General features: G+C 35.8%; 1 protein-coding gene across 3 annotated transcripts in view; it reads right to left on the reverse strand.

The window, feature by feature from the left end:
• Positions 1–13818: 13818 nt before the first annotated feature.
• The window catches only part of GRM5 (glutamate metabotropic receptor 5), a 284534-nt gene continuing 273754 nt past the window's right edge, over positions 13819–24598 (reverse strand). For all 3 annotated transcript variants that reach the window (XM_084533413.1, XM_084533412.1, XM_084533411.1), the window contains one exon: positions 13819–21537. In XM_084533413.1, the coding sequence (XP_084389539.1) occupies positions 20715–21537 (823 nt within the window). In that variant the 3' untranslated portion in view covers positions 13819–20714. The remainder of the gene's footprint in view (positions 21538–24598) is intronic.

The following is a 24598-nucleotide window of genomic DNA, read 5'->3' on the forward strand; positions in this document are numbered from 1 at the left end:
GACTAAACGTAGCAGCTGGTAAGACAGTCTTGGGAACAGGGTCACTGGCTGTTACATACTCTTGACATTTTTTTGAAAGCTTTGGTAGCACTATCCAGCTTTCATTACTTCACCTTTCATCAGTCAATCTCAAAAGATGGGATTTAATTTAAGTACTCACCTTTGCCAATCCAAAAGCCAGGCATTCTCTATAAGCTGGTTGTCTAAGTTCTTTCTGAGGGAAATAGACACTCCAAAGTATGATCCATCTCCACTCTCTCAGACACTGATGTCTGGCTAAAATGAATTTGTACAGACATCATAAAGAGGCCAAACCCCAGTCTGAATTATATACAGATAAACTGAGTTGAGGTAATTTCTACCTTGAGAATCTCAGTGTCATTATTTCCATTCTGGAAAGAGGTGTACTGAGGAATAGAGAACTGAAGCAACTTGTTCAGAATTATCAAGAAACAAACATGGGTCATTTCTATTAATTGGAGGATCCAGTGAAGTATCAGGTATAGCTATTTTTTTGTTCCACAGTGAGTTAAGAACTGTTTAAATCACTTACAGTCACTGTAGTTTTATTATTATTATTATTATTATTATTATTATTATTACTATTACTATTATATGATTGATTTTGCTTTGCTTATTATTATTATTATTAATTTCCAAATCAAATAGACAAGGATATTTCAAACTAGATTACATCCTAATTTTAACATATTATAAGACCCACTCTTGCTGTGAGATATGATAGAACAGAATTACAAGGTATTTTGACTTTTCCAGTAGGGAAATATGACACAATAGGTCTCAGTTTCAGAATGAGAAAGGGTCTTAACTCCTTTTGTTATGAATTTTGTGATAACTGCTTGTAATTTTTCTAGGCAAGCACATGTTTCACAGTCTTTGACAGTAAGATTTTTTGAGAAGTATTGAAGACCAGCAGTGCTGGAATTCTGATAAATGGGTGAGTTGTTTTAACAATAACAATAGGTTTTCTTCAAATGAGTTTCTGGTTCCAATGTAACAAAATATGAGAAAACTGGTATCATTTCTAACAAGCAGAATATTAGACCATATGATCAAGTAATCTTAACTGGTCTTAAAATGTTGGATTGTGATGGGTTGTGTAAGGTTGGCTATAATGGTGGCAGAAAATAATAGCCTTTACGTAAGGATTATATTCTCAAGCCTGTTGTCCTTTATGAGTATATCGTGACAAATATATGAGCTGTCTTTCTTATTCTTGTCAGTGATGTATTTGGTGCTTATAACATCTTCAGTGTTTTCCAAATATATTTGTAATGACAAGTAATGGAATTAGATCATCCCTTATTCAGAAAGACTGAAAAATAAAAATAAATAAATAAATAAATAAAAGATGTTGAAGTTTCCCTGAAGGTTTTTTTTTTTTTTTCTTCTTTTTTCTTTTTGTGCAGAGGATTCATCATGTCACTTACTGTTGATTTTGTCCTTAGAATGAAGTTTATGAAATTAACAATCTATATTGCTAATCAGTGTTTGTTTAGCTGGCCCTGCCAAAATCAGATGATTTTGCATAACCTTCAACAAATAAGTCTCCAAAAATCAGTGTTAAGGAAAATCTCTCTGCTAAAACATCAAGCTGCTTTCCAAACTTCTCCTTTTTCATTACTCTTCTCTGGCTCCCAGAAATTTGTCAATGGTGTTTCTTGTTATTGACTGTTTGATTTATAGTCTCCGTGAATCATATTTAACACAGGAGAAAAAGCTCCCTATCTCTCTTCCCTGCATTTAAATCCTTTACCAGTTACATTCCTGGATCTCTTTATACCTATGTATTGCTTTATGACAGAACAGAATATAGAATGGATTACCATGAATTTTCTGATTGCTTTCCAATTACTTTATATTTCTTCATTTGCAAGTAAGACATTAAATAAGCAACAGCCATTTGACATCTCTCTTCACTAGATTTCCTCCTCTCTGTGAATAATTTTAATGACTGTTGTAAAATCTGTTAGTAGCCTAGTAGCTGAAATGAAGAATTACATTCTGTTTAATGAAACAGAACAAAAACAAAACAAAATGAAACAAAACAAAACAAAACAAAACCCACAGAAATCTGCTACAAGTGTTTTCTTGTTTAACGGACAAAACAACACTTGCTTCTATACAGAGGTATTAATGTCACAACATAAGGAAGCACTAGTTTCAAAGAAACTAGTCTTATTTTATTATTCAAAAATGTATTTATTTTTCAAAACCAGTCTAATTATATACTGTACACATAACTGTTGCAGAAAAATATACAGTAAGTTAATATTTTATCATAAACAATGGAAACAATATTTGAATACTAACGTTTAGCAAATTTCCTGGTATCAGTACAAAACAAAAACAATATTCAAAGGTCACCAGTTTAAGTCATATTCATTAAGTCAGCAGATAGAGTAGTTTTAGAGCAAACATCTTAATGACCTCATCAATATCCAGATATACAGCTAAAATAATTGATCATTGCTAATCTGTTGCTTGATTTGTTACTTAGTTGCTAACTTATACAAAAGAAAAGAGGGCAATGCTACTTTTCCAGTAACCTTTTTATTAGTTATGATGTAATGTAATTTATATAACAATTTTTGTCATTCCTTCATTCCTTGATGTTATACTTGTCAGGGTAAAAAGAAAGTGACCTTTCACAGTCTTTGATATTAGCATTAGCTAGCAATGACAGGATTCAGTAATATTGAGACTGAAATTTGCAATGATGAAGCCACTATATTATTTTGCTCTGAAACACAGGCAAACATTTATTGTTGGAGGCTTTTTTGAAGAACTTTTTCCATAGAGTATACTGGTGGGGAAATTACACAAACATGGAACATCATAAGTGTAGGTTTTCAAATTCTCAAAACTTGGCTCACATGCTTTGAACTGCTTAACTGTGAGATATGACAGAGCTGCCAAAGCTGATGAGAAAATTTCTCTATTTATATGTTTTGATATCTGTTTTATTGTAACTGCTAAGAAAGAGTCAATATTGTTCTTGGAGAAAAGATCCTATTGACAAAATCTCCAATTGCTTTCTGATGCTATATTACCTTAATGGATTGTAAATGTCTCCATCTGTGTTAGTCATTCTTCGTGGCTTTTGGAGTTAATGGAAGTAAATGGCTTTTGTAAGGGACATCTTAGTTTGATATAGCTTGTATGACTATGTTCAATGTATCTCAATGTCTAAAATTGCAAATCTGTTGTTAGATATGTCTGCATTTCTTTCCAATTACCTACAATTCAAAAATACCTGTTCAGGTCATGTTTTCGAAGCTCTAGAGGAACTCATGAGAACTCTTATAATGTGTCTGTATTAACTGTCTATCCTGTTCACAATGACAGCACTTCACATAATGTGCATGAAGATTCATCTCAAATGCAAACCAAGGTAGTTCTCTTGATGTAAAAGACATCAAGAAAAGTATGTCACCACTTGGTTTCCAGAATCTAAAAATACAGATGTGAGCCAGTATGTTCTGCTTGATTCATGGGTTACAGGGCTCCAAAGTTAACAAAAACAGTAACAGTGTAACTGAAATGATGGAAACTGAAATGATGGAGTGTATAGATGGTCTGATGATGATATACTAAGTTCTGGACTGAAAAATGCAAAGAGTTAAATGTCACTCTTTCAGATTCTCTGTTAGTTTTAATAGCTATCATTATTAAAGATCTAGGATCTACCCAGGTTATTTGCCAAAGCACAACTGCTTTTTTTTTCAGACTTTAAACATGAAAGTGATAGTACATATGCAAAACAGCAGATGGAGATAGTAAGATATGAGAAAACACATTGTCATGGATGAGTTTATACATTTCTGTTGTTCCAGGGAAAAGCAGTGACACGGAATAATCTCCAGCTGAATTTTTTCAGTTGCTTATATTGTGCAGATTTTATGGAAGATTGTGCTTAAAAGTGAAAATGGAGCAGGTTAGGGAATAGTCTGCTTCTTGACATGGTGTTTGCTGTTGTGATTAGGCAAGGAGCTTAGTAGTGCTATTCAGGTATCTTGTTTTGTTTAGGAGAGCGAGAGTCTTCTTCAGATGAAACCATGTGGATGCAGAAGTGGCTGAAAACTTCTGAAGTGTTCAGAAATCAAATTTTAAATCTGCTTAGACATCAGTGTTTTTTGCTGTCAAAGTGCTGTGGTTTAAACTGGCAGGCAGCTAAGTAACACACAGCCATTCACTCACTTCATCCTGCCCACAGTAGGATGGAGGAGAGAATCAGAAAACAAAAGTAAAAACTCATGGGTTGAGATAATTACAATTTAATAGGGCAGAAAAGGAAGGGATAATAATAATAATAATAATAATAATAATAATAATAATAATAATAATAATAGTAATAAAGTGATACACTTTGCTATTTCTTACCACCTGCTGACCAGCCAGTCCCCAAGCAGCAGTCACCCTTGCTCTGGCCAAACATCCCATAATTATTGATGATCACAACACTACGTGGTATAGGGCATCCCTTTGGCTAGTCCTTGTTGGCTACTGGCTGTGTCCCCTTCTAGCTCCTTTTGCACCCCCAAGTACCTCGCTGGCAGGGCAGCACCAGGAGCTGAACAGCCCTTGGCTTAGCCTCAGCATTGCTCTGCAACAACTAAAATATCTGTATGTTACCAGCATTATTCTCATCCTAAATCCAAAACACAGCACCATACCAGCTACTAGGAAGAAATTAACTCTGTCCCAGCCTAAACCAGGACAAAAACGAAGATAGAACCCTCTTTATTTTAAAGAGCTCAGCTTCTAAGCCATGAAACTTCAGCTATTGGTACTATCACTCCTCTGCCTGCTGTGGGTGCAGACATGTCTACCCCAGCATAAACCACACAGGTCAGTTATCAATATCATTTAATCTGTGGCAATGAAAAACATGGCATGATCTATATCTAATTGTTTGCTAAGATCACAGGTCAGTCCTGCGACACTTCTACTAGAATGTAAACTTTCCCTAGGCTAGGTAGCTTAAAACTTTCTCAAATACATCAACACCTTAATGGCACGAGCAGCATGGAACCTTAGTGTTAAAACACAGCCCTACTTTGTGAGAGTGGATATATCACTTTCTTGGTGTGAGTTTTCTGTTTCTCCTTTGACTTTTCTATTTATATTTTAGAGTCTTTGAAGATAAACTGGATTTTTAAAATATATAAATATATATATATAAATATATATATATATTTTTTTAAAAAAAAAAGGTCAAGCTGGCTTTCACTATGGTTGTTTTCAAAACTGAGCTTGCTTCCTCCTCCATTACCCAGCTGATATAAATCAATACAGTTCTGGTGCATTCAGTGGTACTTTATGCTAGTTACTCTAGTTGCAACCTCAGTCCATTTTTTCCTGTAACCATCATGGATGAGAACAAAGAATATCAATGAAACAGCATTGCTTCCTGTATTTCTCTAGTGGAGAAGGTTTCTTTCTCAGCATCATCTCAGCAGTCTTTTTTTTTTTTTTTTTTTTTTTTTGCCAGCCCCACTGTATTGCACTGAGAGCTATTCAGAGAACAGTGGTGTAATCTTTTGTTACACTGACCTTACTGTAGAGTTATCCCCTGCGAACAGAAGGGTAAGCTAAACAGGTTCCAATGGCACTTGCTACTTGATAACTGCAGAGGCTTAAGTAACAATTTTAGACAAGAAGGAAAGAAAAGGCTCCCTGAATGCTAAATAACTCTGTGTGGTTCGCCACCCACCCACTCTGCTGAAACACAGTCCATTAACTCGGTATGGCTGATGTAATTTGAAAAGGGGCACCAGTTCAGAAAGCAGTCTGCATCTGCCAATAATAACTTCACAGATGCTGGGAAAATAAAAAGAAAGCTAAAAAGAAAAACTGTCTACACTATGTTTTGCAGTACATCTAATTCACTCTGAAAACCATCTGATACTTACCAGTGACTTTAAGGAGCAGATGTTTTCTGAGGTGAAGAATTTTCATCATGACACCATGCATGAAACCAATGAGCATGAAGGCTAATGTGCAGTGTTTGTAAAAGTTTGATTTCCTCACTTTGGCTTTGTGCAACATTTATGTGAGACCAAACGAGAGGAAAATAATAAACAAAGACAGATAAACAGTACCTCTGTCAGGATGCAACTATCCATACGTATGTTGGCATTAAGACTAATGTATTTATTCAGTTGTGAAAGGGTGACAGCAGTATTTTCAGTATATTCGAAAAAAATATCAAGCCCTAACCTATGCTCTCCTTAACGAATATTAATATTTCCACCACACACAAGAAGACATAGCATGATGTGTAATTGTAGAAAGGAGTGGGGAAAAGGAGAAAAGGAGATGTAAGAGGGAGGTAAGAGCTGCTTATCAGGAGACAGCTTTTTTTTTTTTTTTTTTTTTTTTTAAAAAAAAAAGACTTCAGCTGAATTCCTTAGCCAAATTTAAATGGCTAGCTTAAGAAATGCATATCGGAAAAACAAAAACAATAACAAAAAAATATGTTTATGGGGCATTCACTGATAATTTTTAGCTGGCTCCAAGCAATCAAGAAGAGCCAAAATGTTATTGATTTATTGGGGTGAGAGAAGAGAAGATGAATTAAGGATGTTACGCAGGATTTGGGATGAATGAATTCAATTAATTGTTCTGCATGGTCTTCATAGAAGATTTGTAGGAGATCATGGCTACAGTAGCTAGCTCATTAGAGATTTGATTCAAAGACAGAGAGGAGTAGCTGAAACTGAGAATTAGCTGAGCCAGTAATAAGACATAAGAAAGAATTGAACAGGTTGGAATGAACTGTACCACCTCAAAATTTCCTGATAGTTGCAGCCTTCTCTACACTATCACATGTTGTGGGTATTATTTCATTTTTCTATCTCTTGTTTTATAGCTTTTCATTTTCTTCACCCTTATGATGCAAGTTCAAGGAAGAAATAATAGGATTATCTCTGATGTGACAAGACAGTAAAATCCACAGAACTGACAGCCAGCACCATTCTTGCTCCACCAAAGGGATTTCTGACATTAGAAAGTAGGACTGTACTAGATGGAAGAAAAACTGCTTAAATAACCCTATTTGGAAATAAACCCTCAGGAAGAGCTTTGTGAAGATATTATTCTTCGCAGGCTTTTTTGCAAATACCAAGTAGCAGTTGAGATGGGAATTGTAGAAGTGGCAAAGCTAAGGTTCTAGCTGTATGATTTATTGCCCTGGATCAGAATATCTGCCTACACAACCTAGGCTGAATGAAGCTATGCTGAGGGAGTAGAATGGATGAGAGGGTTTCAGACCTTTTAAACTGACCATTAAATTCTTCCTGTAACAGAACCAAACTTGGTCTTTTTACAAGTTATAGAGATAATTAGCTAAATCCTACTGAGTACAAGATGGTTCACAGGGTGTCTTCAGGGTCAGTCTTAAATTATCCACCATGGATTGGCCTTAGGTTTGCTACACTGCATAAAAATCTATCACTGTCTTGTCTTCAATAGGATTTTGCAATGTTAATGATATCAGTGCAAAACAAAATTTTATTATCATTTTTAAAAGTGGAAACACTGCTAATGGAATTAGGAAGGTAGAATTTACATGATATGTTTTATTCATGTTTTTTCCCTAGCCCACATATTGATCTGTTTTACAGTACACCAAAATTCTCTTCCTTTTAACTAACATTAATTTAGAGCCTGTTTTTTCTTTATCTGTTCTCTTTTTAGTTTCTGTTTTGTTTTTATTTTTTTTAGTGTTATTCAATAACGCTAAATTTTTATTTGTTTAAGGGGAATACTAGGGAGAAAGGGATTTGGTTGTTTGGTTTTATTTTGGGTTGTCAAGTACTTCTCAGCTTGCAGACTTACTGTATGTTGGGTGATGCATAACTGACTCTGTATGCTTTAACCTTGTGGCAAAAATGAGGCAAAAGTTGTGTAGTTTAAAATTCAGTGAAGAATATTTGAAATAATACATTTTACCATGCAGTTGCATTGCTCCATCAAGATGAATGCATTCAGGTGATCATGGCCTGCCAACTCACAGTAACCACATGTATCAAGGCCAATAAGTAAGAGATCTCTCAAAGAAATTAACTCATTATATTTTCTATCCTCATGATTGAGACAAATGCTGTTACTATCACAAAATACTAAAATAATATTAAAATAGTTAATTAATTTTTCTTTTAAAACTCCATAGCACTTTGTCACAAATGATCCTTTTTTGTTGCTCTACTTCTCATGCAAAGATGTTTATTATGAAAAATCATTCAGATACAGCATAGATACAATTAGTCACTGAAAATGTCAAATTCAATTATTATAGCTAGTATCACAGTGGCTTTGAATATCAGAAAACCTCTTATTGTCACTTGAATCTAAGCTGACAAATATAAAGAAATGTTCAAAGCATGAAACCATGTCATACGAACTGTAATTACATTTGACCTATTCTATGACTTTTGTTTTGAAGTGTGGGTGGAAGAAAAAAAAAATCTTATTTCCTTGTGTAGGTAACATGCTTCACCTGTCAGGTGCTGTGCAATGTGAGATGACATGCTGCAGAAATACAGCGTCAGAGGCATTTATCTGCTCTAGAAAGAAGTTATAGAGAGAAACAGGAAAACAAAGGTGATGAGCAATTAGAATATTTTTACTGCTGTCTACTGATAAAAACCTTACAAATAAAAGTAGTCATTTATTCTGTGTGCAGAAGTGGCATCTTTAGAAAACACAACGTGTTATGAGAAAGAGGCCCTATTGAAGACAGCTGCTTAAAATGCCACCTTGACCAGTCACATACCAAACTGCCTATTGTAAAGTCATGCAATGTATGTGTAAACTACATGTTTATCACCTAGCCAATGGGTATAGGGAGTTAATTATGGGTATTTAACCTGGTTAAATGCCCTTTTACTATCTGGTATATCCCTTGGAACCATTTTCATCACTGAGGAGAGTGAGATTTAACTTTCTCCCCTGCACTCTCCCCCCCCAAAAAAAATGTTGCTAATAACTCATAATTGAATGTAAATCTGAATAGTGCTGGATTTACTTCTGTCTTTATGCAGAGGAAGGAAAGAATGGTATTTCTATGAACAAGTGTTCTCCAGGAAATTATTCCCTTTCAGCTCTTACCAGGAATGTTACACCTGTTGATGCATATGGGCTGTTACCAGCTCCAACACAAATTGTATTAACAATAAATTTACAACTTAGTCATGGGGTAAGTAATTCTATGTCTGTTTTCCAATTTTTTTAATTATAACTGGGATTTGTTTTTCTGGGTTTTAGTTTAGGTAAAAAATAACCAGCACTGGCAATACTAATGTAAAATTTCCGAAGATTGATTAATATAAAAAAGGCAAGACGTTGTAGGAGATTTCCAATGGAATTCTTTTTTTTTTTTTTTTTTTTTTTTTTTTTGTTATAGACAAATTTCTGAGGAAAATTCAAAGAGAAGAAAAACTAGAAAATAAATATTGACAATTACAAAATATAGAGGCTGGGAAAAAATACAGATTAACAAAAGCTACACATTCTCTGACAAACTTCTGCTATGGATTTTTTTAATTACAAACAAATATAGCAAGTATTTGTAAAGTATATTACACTGTCAGTCATTCTGAACACAGCATCAGACTGATCTGTTACATACACATAAGTCTAATTCACACTCATCATCAGTATTTTTAGTGAAATTATTCAACGCTTATAGTGCTGTAACCTATTTCTTTACCTTGTTTGGTAAAACATATGTGGTGTTTTGCTTCTTTCAGCTGACTGCATATTGCCTCTCAGCCAGTGTTGACTCATCGCTTATATCTTGTCTGTTTTGAAGGCAACCATTATCAGTGCAGTATCAGATGATAAAATATCTTCTGTCAGTTATCATGTTGTGAATTTGTTGCCTGCTTGGGGTAGTGAAAGGACAATGAAGAAATTAGAAACTCACTATCCCATGGGCTGTCATCAGCAGATAACTGCAAAATAATAGAGCAAAGGTAATTCCTATCCTTTCATGTAATCCATCACAGTAGATTTGCCCTTTTCTATCCAATCCTATATATTTTCTGCTCTTTCCTTTGGCATTCAGCCTGTTTTAACAAAGCTACAGGCAAATAAAATTTTGCTGCATGGTACAAGAAATGTGCACTCTCTTGGAGTAAATTCAAGCTGTTCTTGCCAGTTGAGCTTCCCTTTATTTTTGTGGGTATTTACCACAGATGGGACTTCTCTGCAATCATGTTCAGCTATGGATTTTCATCTACATTTTTTTTTTTTTTTTTTTTTTAACTCAGTGGAGACACATGCATCTTGTTAAAATCAGGCTATCATTTTGCTTTCCCCCAGCCTCAACAGATGCTGCTTGGTGTTGGAGCAGCAGTGCAACCAAAAAACCTGGTATTTTGTAACCAAATGAACTCCTCATTCCAAGCTTCCCAGGGCCACTTGGACAGCAGCAGAGATAAACTGCAAGTGGCACAAGCCAAGGCACTCTCTCATATTGCTTTAAGATGGAGCTTGGTGGAGTCTGCTGTTTGGCTGAATGTTTTCTGACATTTGGTATTCACATACGGGTTATACTTGCCAACCTTGTCTTCCCAAAGAATGTGGCAAGTCTTTGAGTTTCCAACTTCAGTGCACAAACTTAATAACAGATTTTTCTATGGCCGTTACCTAACTATCCAGCATCTTTCTGGACAGGATATTACAAAGAAAAAGACTCTGAGGAGGAAATGGAACAAATTAATCTGGGAGGAAATATTGGTGTCTCACACAGTTTATAGCTCTTGGCAGGATTTCAATATTACACTGTCACGGAAATCCACTGACCTTGTTAAGATCATTCAGTGGTTTTTCTCCCACTCTTTAATGCTCTCCCATCCACAGCCTGGCAATGTGGTATTTAGCACTTTTGACTGGTCTACCTTCAGGTGGGCCTCCAGTGTTGTGTTGGCCCCTTTAGTTCCTTTCTGAATTCATAATCTAAAGACTACATTTCTAGTAATATCTCAGAAAATATTTCTGATACATTTTATTTCTGATTCTTATACTGAATTTTTGGTTTTGGTGTCCTCTTTTTTTTTTTTTTTTTTTTTTTTTTTTTTTTTTTTCCTTTTTTTTTTTTTTCCTTTGGTCAATTTGTTTCAGTATTCCATATGCTACATTTAGTCTTTCTACATAGACAAAGAACATCTCTTTCTCTTATTTTACCTTGCTGGCATTTTATTTGTACCCTTGAATTGTAACCATAATTTGTGAACACTGTGTAGTGGTTTTCGTCCTCAGAAGTCACTTGTGTCCTTTCAGTTCTAAACTGAGATTCTCAGAAGTGCATATCCTTTTTCCACCTTCCTCTCCATATTCAACAGTGATGTATCTAAACCATTACATGTGAGTCTAAAGTGAATCTTAAGCTGACATTCAACTGACATCCTTGTTGTTTTAATACTTATTTTAAATATGTTCATAATTGAAGCTCTGGACCAACCTGAATAGTGGCTCAGCTTGAATGTACTTAATAGAGAAGATCCAAGTCCTGGAAGTTGCTTTCTTTTGGACCAAGCTTCGGCCTGCAGTGTGTATAACACACCACATATATTTCTGACTAGTATTCAAACATTCCTTACTAAACAGGCACAACTCTGAAGTCTCCCTCCTTTTACACACATATATATATAGAGAGAAAGAGATAACATATGTGATAAAACCCAGTCAACATTTGTCAGAGTAGATTTTAGCTTACTATTTTAGTTTACTAATCTTTGGGAAAGAGTTAAATATGATAAGTTATGAGAAGGAAAGTTTCTAGTACCCTGTTGCAGAAATCACACTGAACAATCACGTTAGCTGCTTTGTGTTAGCTAAAAAATATTGAATAAATTGTGAGACTTGGCTTACAAACAAATAAAAGCAGATGTTGGTTTTAAGTTGAACATCCCTGAAAGAAATAGTAAATAAATCACGGAGGTCTTCATATATGTGAAAGCAACCTAGTTAATTCTTTTTCTATAACAAATGGTTTATGCATTCCATTGTAGGTTGGCCTTAAACACCTACAAGTGGAAAACAAGTTATTAAACAGCCCTGAGGAGACACAAAGACAGATTGTATTAAAATTCCAGCCTGATTCCCAAGGTCCATCCTTGCTGTGAGCAGAAGGTGGATGGGAGAAGGAAAGAAGCTACTATAGTAATACATGCATTAGTTCATCTAAGCAGGGTCAAGGGAAGCCATGAACTTTCTTTCTTATTCTTAAGGGACACTTTACTTATTGCTGCTTAATAACCTAACTAGATAGCTGAAATAATGTGTGTGATTAGGAGTGGCATTTTAGAAAACAACCCTCCACATTCAAAATGATGTATTGTTGTTATTGTTGTTGTTATTATTATGATTATTATCATTAATACTGCTAATAATTTTAGTAGGAACAATAGCAGTGCTGTCTTCTGGTATCAGATGACATTTATAGACCAAACATGAAAGAAGGATTAAAATCCAGACAGAGAAAATAGACACAAACCTTTTCAAGAAAATGACCCAAAGTGCTCAGCACAAAAAGTGCTATGATATTTCTGAAGGCATAAGCTGGAATCTTACCCCTCTCCTCCTATGTAAACTCTAATTTGTGATTAAACCTGGGATGTTTTATTAGTTTATGAAGGTCAGAATGTATTGATAGTAGAAATTCATAAAAAACACAGTTGAGAGAAGGGAATGCAGATGGCAAAAACTATTTTTTTTTTTTCAAACAAAAATTATCCAAGATGTGCTCCTGCATATATTCTTAAAACAAACAAACAAATAAATAAATAAATATTCTGCAACATTGTACTTTAGTGAAGCAAGCTAGTGCATGTTGTTGCCAAAATCTTTGTCTCCAAAGTGCAGTATTGTACTGTTTCTTTTGCTAAAACATTCTTCACCTAAAGCAGTGTGTTTCACTGCACTGAAAGTACTTTGAGGTTTGAACTGTTAGGCAGTTCAAAGACACAATGTGAATTTACATTATTTTTAGCTGGAGATGCTTACTTCCACTTTCTTTCCACTTTGACATGAAATTCTTCCCCTTAATTCTTCTACAGCAAATAAAAAACATCATCAGGCTCTCTGGAAATGTATTTAGAAAATAATATGTATGATGTTTTTTATCTGAGGGCTGCAGTTTACATTCTGTTGCTTTACTGTATGCAGTGCAATTATTCCAGATGCATGACAGTCTAAGACCAGATTGTGGAATGACATGGAGAGATTTCTAAAGAGGAATTTTATTGTTGTTGTTTTTCCTTTAGCAGGGAATGTCCATCAAAATCCATTGGCTGGAAACAGAAGGAAGACAGATTTGAAGTAAGTCATTGATTTGTAGTGGCAAGAACAGCAGACCACTATAAACCAAAGTAGTAAAGGATATAGAAATTTTTCTCTGATGTTCTGTTTGTAATTCAGGATATGATGTGATACTGCAATTGTAGGAGTAATGTGGTTTCTTACAACAACTACAGAATTAATGTTTTGATGTAGGAATTCTGACTGAACAGCTTTTTGTGTGTGTCTTATTCTAGACTAAATTATTTTACTACTTCCTCCTGACATGACAATCTATGTATACCTCATCAATTATACTGTGTTTATTTTGAAAGAGAATAGGATCTAATTATATTAGAACATTATGTAACTATTATTGTAAAGTTAATCCTTTAGAAGTACAGAAAACAAGAAATATTACTTAAGAATTTGTGTTTATGCACACCTGGTTTGCAGGAAAATGCATTGAAAACATAGCTGTAAGCATTTCAAAGGAAAAAAAAATCAAAATTTAAGTCATATCACAGGATTTTTTTAATACTGTTCAAAAAGTACCTGACTCTACATAAACACCAATTATAACATGATGTAGACAATCGAGAAACAGGCAAATGTGGTTTTCAATGCTAAAATAAATTACATTTGTACAGGTATAAAGCAAAACCAAAGCTGATAAAAATGTTAAATTTTATGAAAAATCATTTTCAGTTCACATCAAAATAATAACTTTACATTCTCTAGTTTTAATAGTATAAGCAGCAACAACATAAAAAAAGAACAAACGCTCACAGAATGTTTGAAACCAGTTGTTCATAAGTTATTAGCAAATTAAAAAATAATAATAATAATTACAAGCACTTGTAGCCCACACAAATCTTTTAGAATTGGCACCATCTCTCTAAAACATCTATATTCTATATAGATTTCTAACTACAAATACCACCAGCAGCTGCCATATAATCCTATTAGTACATGTAATATACATAGTATATTTGTTCGCATTTGGCAGATCAGAGTGACTTAATGATTATTGTTTGTTTGAACTGTCATTACTCAGATAAGACAAAACCAGCCACATACACCAATTCATCATCTAGATGAATTTTTTTACTTACCTTTATGCTTCACTGGTCTGTATCTTTTTCCCTATTCACAGTATAAAATTGTAAGTGGCAATTGCAGAGGTTTCAACAGAGGTTATAATAATAAGCTATAGCAAAATAAGTAAATCCAGATAATTCAGATGAAGTATTTAATATGTTCAGTGCACACTGAAATGGGTAGCAGAGGAATGATTTTGTTGCTCATGGAGAGTATTGACTTCCTTTCATAAGATTCATGAAACTGCAGGAAAACTGTGACCTGTTTCTTATTTTGGGGATTATTATCTCACATCCCATAACAGATTTGTGATAACAGATACAATTTTGACAGATACAATTTTCCCACTGGGATACCTGTTAGAGTAGCAATGCTTAAGAAGAATAGTGGGAAGGTGCTGTTCACCAAGCCTAGTAAGTTGGTTTGAGAATGAGCCTAATAAAATACATCTGCTGCTTGGTTCAAAAGACAGTGGGAAGAACAAACTGTGTTTTTTGTTCTCTGCTCCAGCAAATAGCCAAGATTTAGACTTGGCTCATGACTATCAATCATAGATTTTCTTTACATGGATATAAATCTGGAGTGATTCCATTGACCTCAAAAGTTTAAGGGCCAGTGCCAGCAAAGGACTTCAGCACTTAAAGTTATGCAATATAATACCCATTTTTTTATTGTATCTGGTTCTAGTGTGGAGGCCAGAACCCTTTGTTAAAAGTCTATGCTTACTGTGAAATTCATAAGAAGAACTTGGTGCCAAAGAAAACAATGCAACAAAGAAAGAGATGTTTGAGATGAATCTACACAAGCCATATCAAAATGCAATGTACATAAAATACCCATTTCTGCAGATGGGTATAGTTTTTGTTAAGACATGGGTTGCCTTTGTAAAAGGTGGCTGGAGGAAAATCAAATGAGCTCTTTGTTTTTTTGTTATTGTTCTTTCTCTTTCTTTCTTCTTTTTCTTTTCTGCAGTTTTAGAGAAGAAACAGGAACCCCAAGTTTAATTCCTTCACCCATCAAAGAAGATTCAGACTCTCTCTTCACATGGAGAGGGCTCAGAACTCCAGGTGGAAGACAAGATGGTTGCAGACACAGAGGTAAAGAAGGGTATATCCCCCCTTCCTGTCACTAAAGCACTTTGCAGGGAAGATTTAAGTAATTTTTGAGCCAATATATAGCTCAGAAAAAAATGTTGGCTCCACTTCTTTTGAGTTAAAATACTCACCCAGTCCCTGCTTCCAAGATTTTAAAAGTATTTTATATTAAATGGTCATACTATCCCTAACGATACCAATTGTTCTATCAGCATGCAGAGTAACTCTTCTTTTTCTACTTTGTAACTCTTGAATGTGTTTCTCTAATGCGAAGTTACCTCAGTGAGATGAACAGAGGGTGCCCTGACACAGAGTCATTAGAGCACTTTCCTACCAGCGGGGAGACTTCAATCATCTCTGACAATGGCAGGGTCTCAATTTTGGTCTCTCACCTTCTGCCTGAGTGCTCTAATCTCAAGACTATTAAACAGCAGCATGACCACATTCACAACCTTAAAACAAAGGAAGATTTCTTCGTTATAGGGATTATAATCCTGTTGACGTATGTTCTGTAAACTCTGTATAATTACTCATGGGATATACAGAAATCTAAATTCAGGTACCACTATTTTCTAGATCCCTAATGGATTTTCCATTGAGTTAGATTCAAAGACCTTTAGATGTGTCAAGATGAGGGCAGTTCTGACAATATACAGAGATGCAATGCTAGATGCCTGAGTGAGGTGGCAGCTGATCAGGGGTTTTAAAATTGAGTCTTGAAGGTAGGTATTAAATTTCACTGAAATCCTAACTTTAGGCACCAAAGTCCTGTCAGCCCAGTCCTGGTCAGCCCAGTAATTGGACCCAATATTTTCAGTATGCTGTCTGTCCCTTTCATGTTTCTTTCCTCTCACTTCATAAATGAATTATTAAGCAAAACAGCAAAGCTGCTCTCTTTCCTCTGCAGAATTTACACCCACAGCTTTGTTTTTCTGGTTTTGTCCTCTCTAAAGAAAACATTCCCAAGTGAACTCTACTATCACCCAGAGTCTGAATCATAGATTGTCCCTCCCATTTAGTCTTTTTGGAGATTAGACATTCTCCCAGCTTTGATCACAATGCTTTCCTTTTGCAAATCCAGCAACTGAATAAACTTCCAAACAAGCTAACTTTTTATTATTATTATTATTATTATTATTATTATTATTATTATTACCAGTTAATTTTTAATTAACATTTAACTTTTAATTCATTTTTGTAGCTGGAAATCAAAGGAAAAAAAACATATCACTTTGTGATCAATCAGACTTCCACGATGCATCAGCAAGTGCTTTGCGGACTATGATCTAAGAATCTCTGGTCTAAGATATGTGTATGAGTCTAGGGATCAAATGTTCAGATAGAAGTACAAGGAAGGACATCTCCAAAGTTAATGCAATTATTCTTCAGAGCCAATTGAAAAATATAGATCTTCTTTAGTATTGCTAATATTTCTTCCCGACTGGCCTGCTAGACTGATTCACATATATTTCAGAATCATAACTTCCAAAGATGGTTTCTCCTTCAATCTTCAGGGTTGGCATCAAGCACAAAAGAAACAAATGATTTTCTGAGGTTCCTGTGGTCAAGAATGACAGTAGTTTCAACTTCTTTAATTCCCTTTCTGGCAGCAGCACTAAAATGGAAGGCAATTTCAAGCCATTCATCTGGTACTTACACATTCTTTCATTCTTTAGTTACACTGGAAAGTGTTCATGATTGTAACCTTTACTTTAATACTTTAATGGATGAAAAACCTTAAACGAGAGTGGCATACAAACATCATAATGAAATCATATTGTCTGTCACTCATAATTTTCTTCTTTCTTGTATTAAACCCACCAGTTTCTTTCATAGGAGTTTTCAGTCTTGCAATCATGTTCAATACATGATTGTTATCTTCTTCCTCCACAAATTTTTCCCCCTTTGGCGAAATCCAAACATTTTTAAAGTAAAGTTGTCACATTCCAGTGTGTAAAATTAAAATTCATTCTGACTTCTTTATAAGAAGAAGCTAATGCTGACCTAACAGTCATTAAGTATAGACTGATAACAGAGGTACTATTACAGCAGGGTCCGTCCTGGGTTCCTTGTGCAATTAAAATTTCTGCTCTGGCTGATAAATATACAAAAGATACAGAACTCTTCCCAAAAATGAGAGTAAGCAAGTGTTTGAAATTTGGTAGTGTAACACTAGGGTTCTAGCCTCTGAAAATACGCACTCAGACATTAGATTGTTTTGTATGTGTGTATATATATACATATGCACACATACATGCATAAATACATCTTCTTGGCATTACAGACAAAAGTTGTCAAGAATCTCTGAGCAATAGCTATGGCCAGGATTGTGCAGAATTGCAATTTGTTAGCATAAGAGGTATATTTATGCTGTGTCATGGTTTGACAGCTTCTATTTCTCATTCCTTTTTACTAATTTTATTTTATTTTTTATTTTTATTTTTTACATCTCTCTGTATAATCCTTATTTCCACTGTTCATTATTTCACAGTGCAGTGAAACCCACTTATTTCCATTTAGCAGGATAAGTGTCTACCAACAAAGGAGAACACTTCAGAAATTAGGATCTTTAAGGTTAGGTAAAGTTCAGGCTGAAGAAAGATGTAGTAAGGACATTAGTGAACAGCTTAAAGTATAAGAGAATGTGTACAATTAGAATCCCTTTGAAATTCACATTAATTATCTCATCACAGTCCACATATATATAAAAAAATATATATATAGCACTGATGGGAAACATACATTATCATATGAATCTGCCATGAACAACATTTAAGTGGTCTAGACTCCCTATATGAGAATGTTTGGCTGATTGGGCATGCCCTTTCCTTGAATGTGAGTTGTAACCTATGAAACTGCTTTCTCCTAAAGATGTGGGCAGCTAGCAAATGGTGAGACATGCTAGTACTCTGAACCAGGAGGGCAAAAGCAAGTTCTGGTTTGGAAACTACACAGCTGCACAGAACTGATTCTGTGTTAATCACTTGTGCAAGGAAAAGAGAATAAGGTAAGGAACAAGGACCTACAATCATAACTTGTATCTACCTGACTTCCAGAATAGAGCTGGGTTGTGACCTGCTGGTTCATGCTATAGGCAAAGCTAGAAAGTGACTGTACCTGGCAAAATAAACATGCTCATACACTAGATATTGGATAACACTGCCTTGTGCAGGATGTACAGAATCCTTAAGGTATGTCTTTGAGCTGTTAGCCTGGATTCATTCATCTAGTCCTTTTTTTAATGTTGTTGAGAAGTAAATTGGAATGCAACACATAATGGTGAAACTAACTTTAAAAGGAACAGAAAATGTTTGTTGCTAAAGTATGTGAATGTGCTTTTTTATCTTTTTTTTTTTTTTTTTTTGGTATCAAATATTTCAAATATTTTTTTTTTTTTTATTTTTTTTTATTTTTTACTTTGGGGAGAGAAAATGTGTATGAATTTTGATTTATATTTTTGAAGAAATAAATTCTAAATATTTTGAAAAGAAACAAAGAAGCCTTATTTAAAGGCTTCCTTCCATGAAACCGTCTTCTGTATAAGGCTGTATCAACTCAACTATGAACTGGAGAACATTACTCACCACTTCATACTATCCTTAATTAAAATAAAACCCATAAAAGTTTGGCACCTGAGAACAGTTGTGTCATGGAGTAATGTCATGAAGCCAATACAGTGTGCGTTTAGGGCCTGAATTACCAGTTCTGCTTAACTACACGTAACAAAAATTATTTAGCTTCTATTCAAACTTTAAATCCCTTTCCTGCCTTTATCAAAAAAGTGTCATGACAGTATGAAGTGCACTAAACTGTACTACCTTCATATAGGAAAAAATAGGACTCTGTTCATTCATACCTCATTAGGTCTTTTCTTCTTTAACCTTTACTCTGTATTGCTTTGAAAGTCTTTTTTTTTTAATATTTTTTATTTTATTTTTGTCACAGTTCATAGCTGCAAGGCATCAGCAGCTAAATAAAGTTAAAACTGTTGCTTATTAAAGAGTAGCTAAACCACCTCTAAGCAGATTTTGACACAGGCTTTTTCTCTGCATATAAATTATGATTATGACAACATTTCCACTGGCAGTTAACATTCATCATAATCCATATTGGTCTCTTAGAATTCTGTCATTCAAAAGATGGAGAAAATCCTTAGAGTGTTTACCTGTTCCTTACAAGCAAAGACTATGGGAGCCCGAATGAGTGTTTTAACTGGCAATGTTAGCACAAGAACGTCCGTAAAAATGTATTAATTTCAGTAGGGAGTGCAGCTATAATATAGCTTGGTAATGCTGCTAGAAAGAGAATATTCACCACAACAACTTGCCCTGATAAGGGAATTACAAAACAGTACTCCAGAAAATATTTTTTGCTACTTCGTTATTAGTTGGCAACATGGTGAAATAGTCAGGAAATCTTCCTTGGGTTCTGTTGCTGTGAAGGTGAATCCAATGTTAACAAATTGATTTTTTTCAATACTGATAGAAGAGAATTTCATAAACAAACGTGTAGTTGAGAAGTCACTTGTAAAGCCCTCCATATTGCAGTCACTCACTGCAAAGCTTCAGCTTAGTGTTATCCACATATAACGTATCACAAACACAATATGCTTCAGCAAAATGCTTGGTAGTTATTGAACATACATTACTGCTTTTTGAGATCTTCATAGAAAAAAAAAAAAAAAAAAGAAAGAAGGAAAGAATGACAGGTTGGTCCCAGATTTGAGTCTTTGAGTCTATTAGAAAATGTACATTCAATGTTTGGTCTTCTATTCTTGATAAAAGATCAAGGTTCACTTCTGGGTAAGGAATCAGAGTAAACAAACAAACCTTTGTACAGTTGTTTACAATCTAATTTCCCCCCTTTCCCATATATATTGTACACACAGTTCATTGTAATACTAAAGCAAAGCACTTGGTATGTAACTGATTTAACAGACTCCTTATAAGCCCTCAAAAATAGATTCAGTGTTTCTGAAAAGCCCATGTTTTTTTAAGGCCACGATAATCTGCCAAGAGTCATTTTGTCTTTAAAACAGCATCATTAATCTGATGTTTCCACTTATCAAGTAACTCCATTTCTTCCTCTCTGTTTCTCAGAAGATGACCCAACGCCTCTCACTCTGAGTAAACACTGGAGATCTTGAAGGCTCGACTTGTCCCTCACTACTTGCTTGTAGTCATTGAGATCCAACATTTTCTTGAACTACATTCACAGCGAAGAAGAACTTTGAGTATAATCTCTGATGAGGAGGGTGTCATACTTTGGGGAGGATGGGATACAGAGAGCTGATTCAGAAACTGGAGAGCTGGGAGATGCACTTCCAGAATCAATGGAGTCTCTAAAAGGAGAAGGAGGAGTTAAAGCTACCAACTCCTCAAGGTCTTGCTTTGCTGATGGGGTCTCTGAGGTGCCTTCTTTGACGCTGCCATTTGAAGGTTTCCTGGCTGACTGTGAAGCGCCGTTGACTTCAATGGAAGGAAGTGGCTGGATCTCTGCAAACGTGGTCATCGTTGTAGGGAGCTGGATTTCCCGTGGAATCAGGTATGAAGAGCAGAGAGGAGTGGCCACCATTGTCCCTGGAGTGGCTGTTGAAAGCATCATAGAGTTCAGCTCACTGATATTGGCTGTAAAACGAGTAACCACACTACTGATCTGCTCCATGAGGGAGCCTTGAGAGGAGCTACTTCGCTGAGGAGGCTCTGACTGGAAAGTAGGGACATCATCTTCTGTTCGGCTAACAGAAGCAGTTCTGTGGCTCACGGTGCTGACAGGTGAGGGAGTCTGTGGTCTGTACTGAGCTGGGTATTGCTCTTCTGCTTCTGAAACATCATAAAGTGTTTTGGCACTGGACTCAGGAAATGTAGCACTGCTACTGTGTCGGCTACTATCTGTGCTTTTTGAGAAAGGCTTGATCACTGCAGTTTGATTGGGGTTCTCTTTTTTGTTGATGTGGATTGATAGCCTCTGCCAAAGGTGTGCTCCTCTGCTGCTTTTCTCATTCTGGGCCCAGGAAACTGATTTCCCATTAGAGCTGTAAACAGAAATGGGATATGGTAACTTGCATCAAAGTTAAAAGTATAATCAATGTACCTATACCATGGATATGTGTTATCCCAGAGTTCACGTTTATTATAAAGCTGACTGTAATTTCATCTCTCCATATCCATATCTATAAAATACCTATCTAAATCTAGACCTATATTTATATCTACCTACATCTACATCTATCTATATCTAAATTATATCTATATCATGTATATCATCTATATCTATATGCATATATACCTATCTATATCTATATTTAATCTATCTATATATAATCTATATCTATATCACCTATATCTATATCTATCTATGTCTACGTATTGTGTTATATTTAAATCTATTATTTATACCTATATGTTCTGGAAAAAATAACAGAGTGGGCCAGCTTATTGCACAGGCCACTTGTGCATCAAGCTACTCTGTGCTAGCTCATGGCCACTGCTGACCCCTCTGATGCTACCCCTGGGGCGTGGTTGGTGCCTGTCCTGGTGGAAGGAGCAGCTTGGTGGTTTTTCTTCTGTTGGATTGGTGTTGTGAAGGGTGACTGTGGGACTGAGGGCTGCATGGAAGAGTGAGGAAAAGGTAAATGCTTGAAGGGAATAAGCAGGAGACTTGGATTGGCTTGGCTGCAGGGAACAGTTAAGTACACTAGCCAGGGAGCATTCAGTAGTAATGAGCTTGGTGTAGGGTGCTGACCATGGCTTGTGGTATGGGGCAAGGGTTATAGATTTGGATATGGAGAAGTGTAGTCTGTTATGGCTGGGAGCAAATCTGTTTACAAGACTGGAATTACTGGACTGATACTCAGAAAGTGGCTATACCGGTTGTGTGTGGAGAAATGTTTCTGGTGGCTGACCTCTTCTTGGTAAAAATACTTGGTAGGTTAGCCACCACTAGTTTAAAGAAGCTAATTTTTTAATTGCAGGTCAGCTCAGAGAATGTCTTTCAAGAACGAAATGATGGACTATCAAGGTATATGCGTAGTTTCTCATGGTGGCCTGAATTTGGAGACAACAATAAACATTTTACTGTACACTCCTCCAAAATGAGTCCTGTTAGAGTCACTTCTCTGCAGATCCCATCATGATCTGGTTTTCATCAAAGTTGCTTATTTTTCTGGTCTTCCTGCTTAAGGCAACATCTCATGGAGCAAAGCCAGCTATGGTGCATATAAAAACACACTATGCAATAATTCCTTTCCTTTTACTTCATCCTTAGACAGAAGAGCTATTGCTTATGCATACATTGACCTATAGATTTTGGGATTAAGAAAGACCATTAACAATATCTCAGCTGAAACAGACAATGACTCTGAAATGATGTCAACAGGGAAAACATAGTCTCCACATACAGATAAATGTGATCTATATATATGATGCAATAGAACTTTAAACAATTCACTTTGGTTTCTAGAACATTTGTAACAGCCATTTAGGATTTTTGGAAATATGAGCAAATTGGAGACCCTGTTGAAGTGTCACAAATTTGTTGTTCGTTTATTTGCTTTTTTAGCCTGAAATAGACATACTCAGACATGATAGCCTGCAGTGAAACAGTTTGCAAGACACAGTTTACTAAACACAAATGACTTTATACCAGCTTTCATGTGGAGGCACTATCAGTATAATAACTCTTCCAGGCATCTAAGAAAAAGGTTGTGTGCTGACAGTAAACAAAATCCTCTTGTAGGTTCACATCCACGACTGCATTATATGGAATTACTATGGGTCATGTAACACAACATACGCCAACAGCTTTCCCCTTCAAAAGCAGCATGACAAAGTCCAGCAGACAAACACAATGTAAAACAGGGGATATTTTAAGACAGGCTAGACTGGGAGATAATCTGTATGAGTATATCAGGGCCCACCATTTTATTGCAGTCCTCACTAGGCTGTTCTCCAGAACTTGTAAATGACTATTATGCACCTACCTCCAAAATGCCAGATTGAACATCTGATGGCTTGCAGCTTGCTCTAATGATACACCCTTTGCTGTACCTCAATCAGAACAAGCAGAAAAAGCAAAATCTAACCTGTAGCACTAATCGCTTCAACTCTTTGCATCTCTGTCGATGTGATTCTGAGCTGAACAGGAGCTTGTGCTAATGTCCTTCAGAGAGAAACCATCGCCTCTTGAGGATTGTGTGATTCTCTCATTAGCACAGATACCCAGCAGGTGTACAGAGCCATTGTTTCTTCATGGCTTCTTGGTCATGCTGAGTCCTGAGCTCAGTGATAGTTCAGTGCCAGCAGCAGGACTCAAATTTAGATACTTTGGGAGGGAAAATCTTGACACTATTTCTGTTATGATGATGATAATGGGACTTCCCCCCAACTTGTGCCAAATTTGAGCTGGACCAGGAGATTGTGTCACCCAGCACTCTTAATCTTGATCTAACAATATGACAGAGCCTAGTTCCAGTCCTGGGTGTCCTACCTGAGGTCTCTTAACTCCTGATGAGCACAGAGCTCAGAAGAGTTTGTGACAGATCTGCCTGCCACAGGGACAATATAAATTCTATTAACATGGAGAATTTGCCAATACAGATAGAAACACTTGCCCAAAGAAAGCTGTGCTTTGTCTGTACACCACTTACCACAAGTACAATACTCTAGCACACCTCCATGATTGACATTGGCTCAGTAAGGAAGTTCAAACCCTATGGATATAAGCATGTAACTAAACACTAAAAGCACGTAGACATTTTCAGTTGAATGAAGATCAGATTGTAAGAGGCTGCGAAGGTACCATATTACTCCCTCCCTGGTCAGGAGACATTTGTTAAGGAGGACATGTGATATGAGGCTGAGGAGCCTGAGGAAAGAAAAATGATGAAATCTGGGGATGCATCCAGCTAGCAGTTAAATATTCAGTGGAACAGCTGTTACCGACCCCCTAAATCCCAGTTTGATTTTAGGTCAGTCTTGACTGATGCACTCACTTAAAGGCTTTGTGCTGTGCCCAGATATAATCATGCCTTGTGTGTGGCCCTAATGGATACCCTGGGGCCCTAAAGGAAACCCAGAGGCTGTTTGGTATAAATT

The sequence above is a fragment of the Aythya ferina genome, assembly GCF_964211825.1.
Source record: "Aythya ferina genome assembly, chromosome: 1".
Lineage (NCBI taxonomy): Eukaryota > Metazoa > Chordata > Aves > Anseriformes > Anatidae > Aythya > Aythya ferina.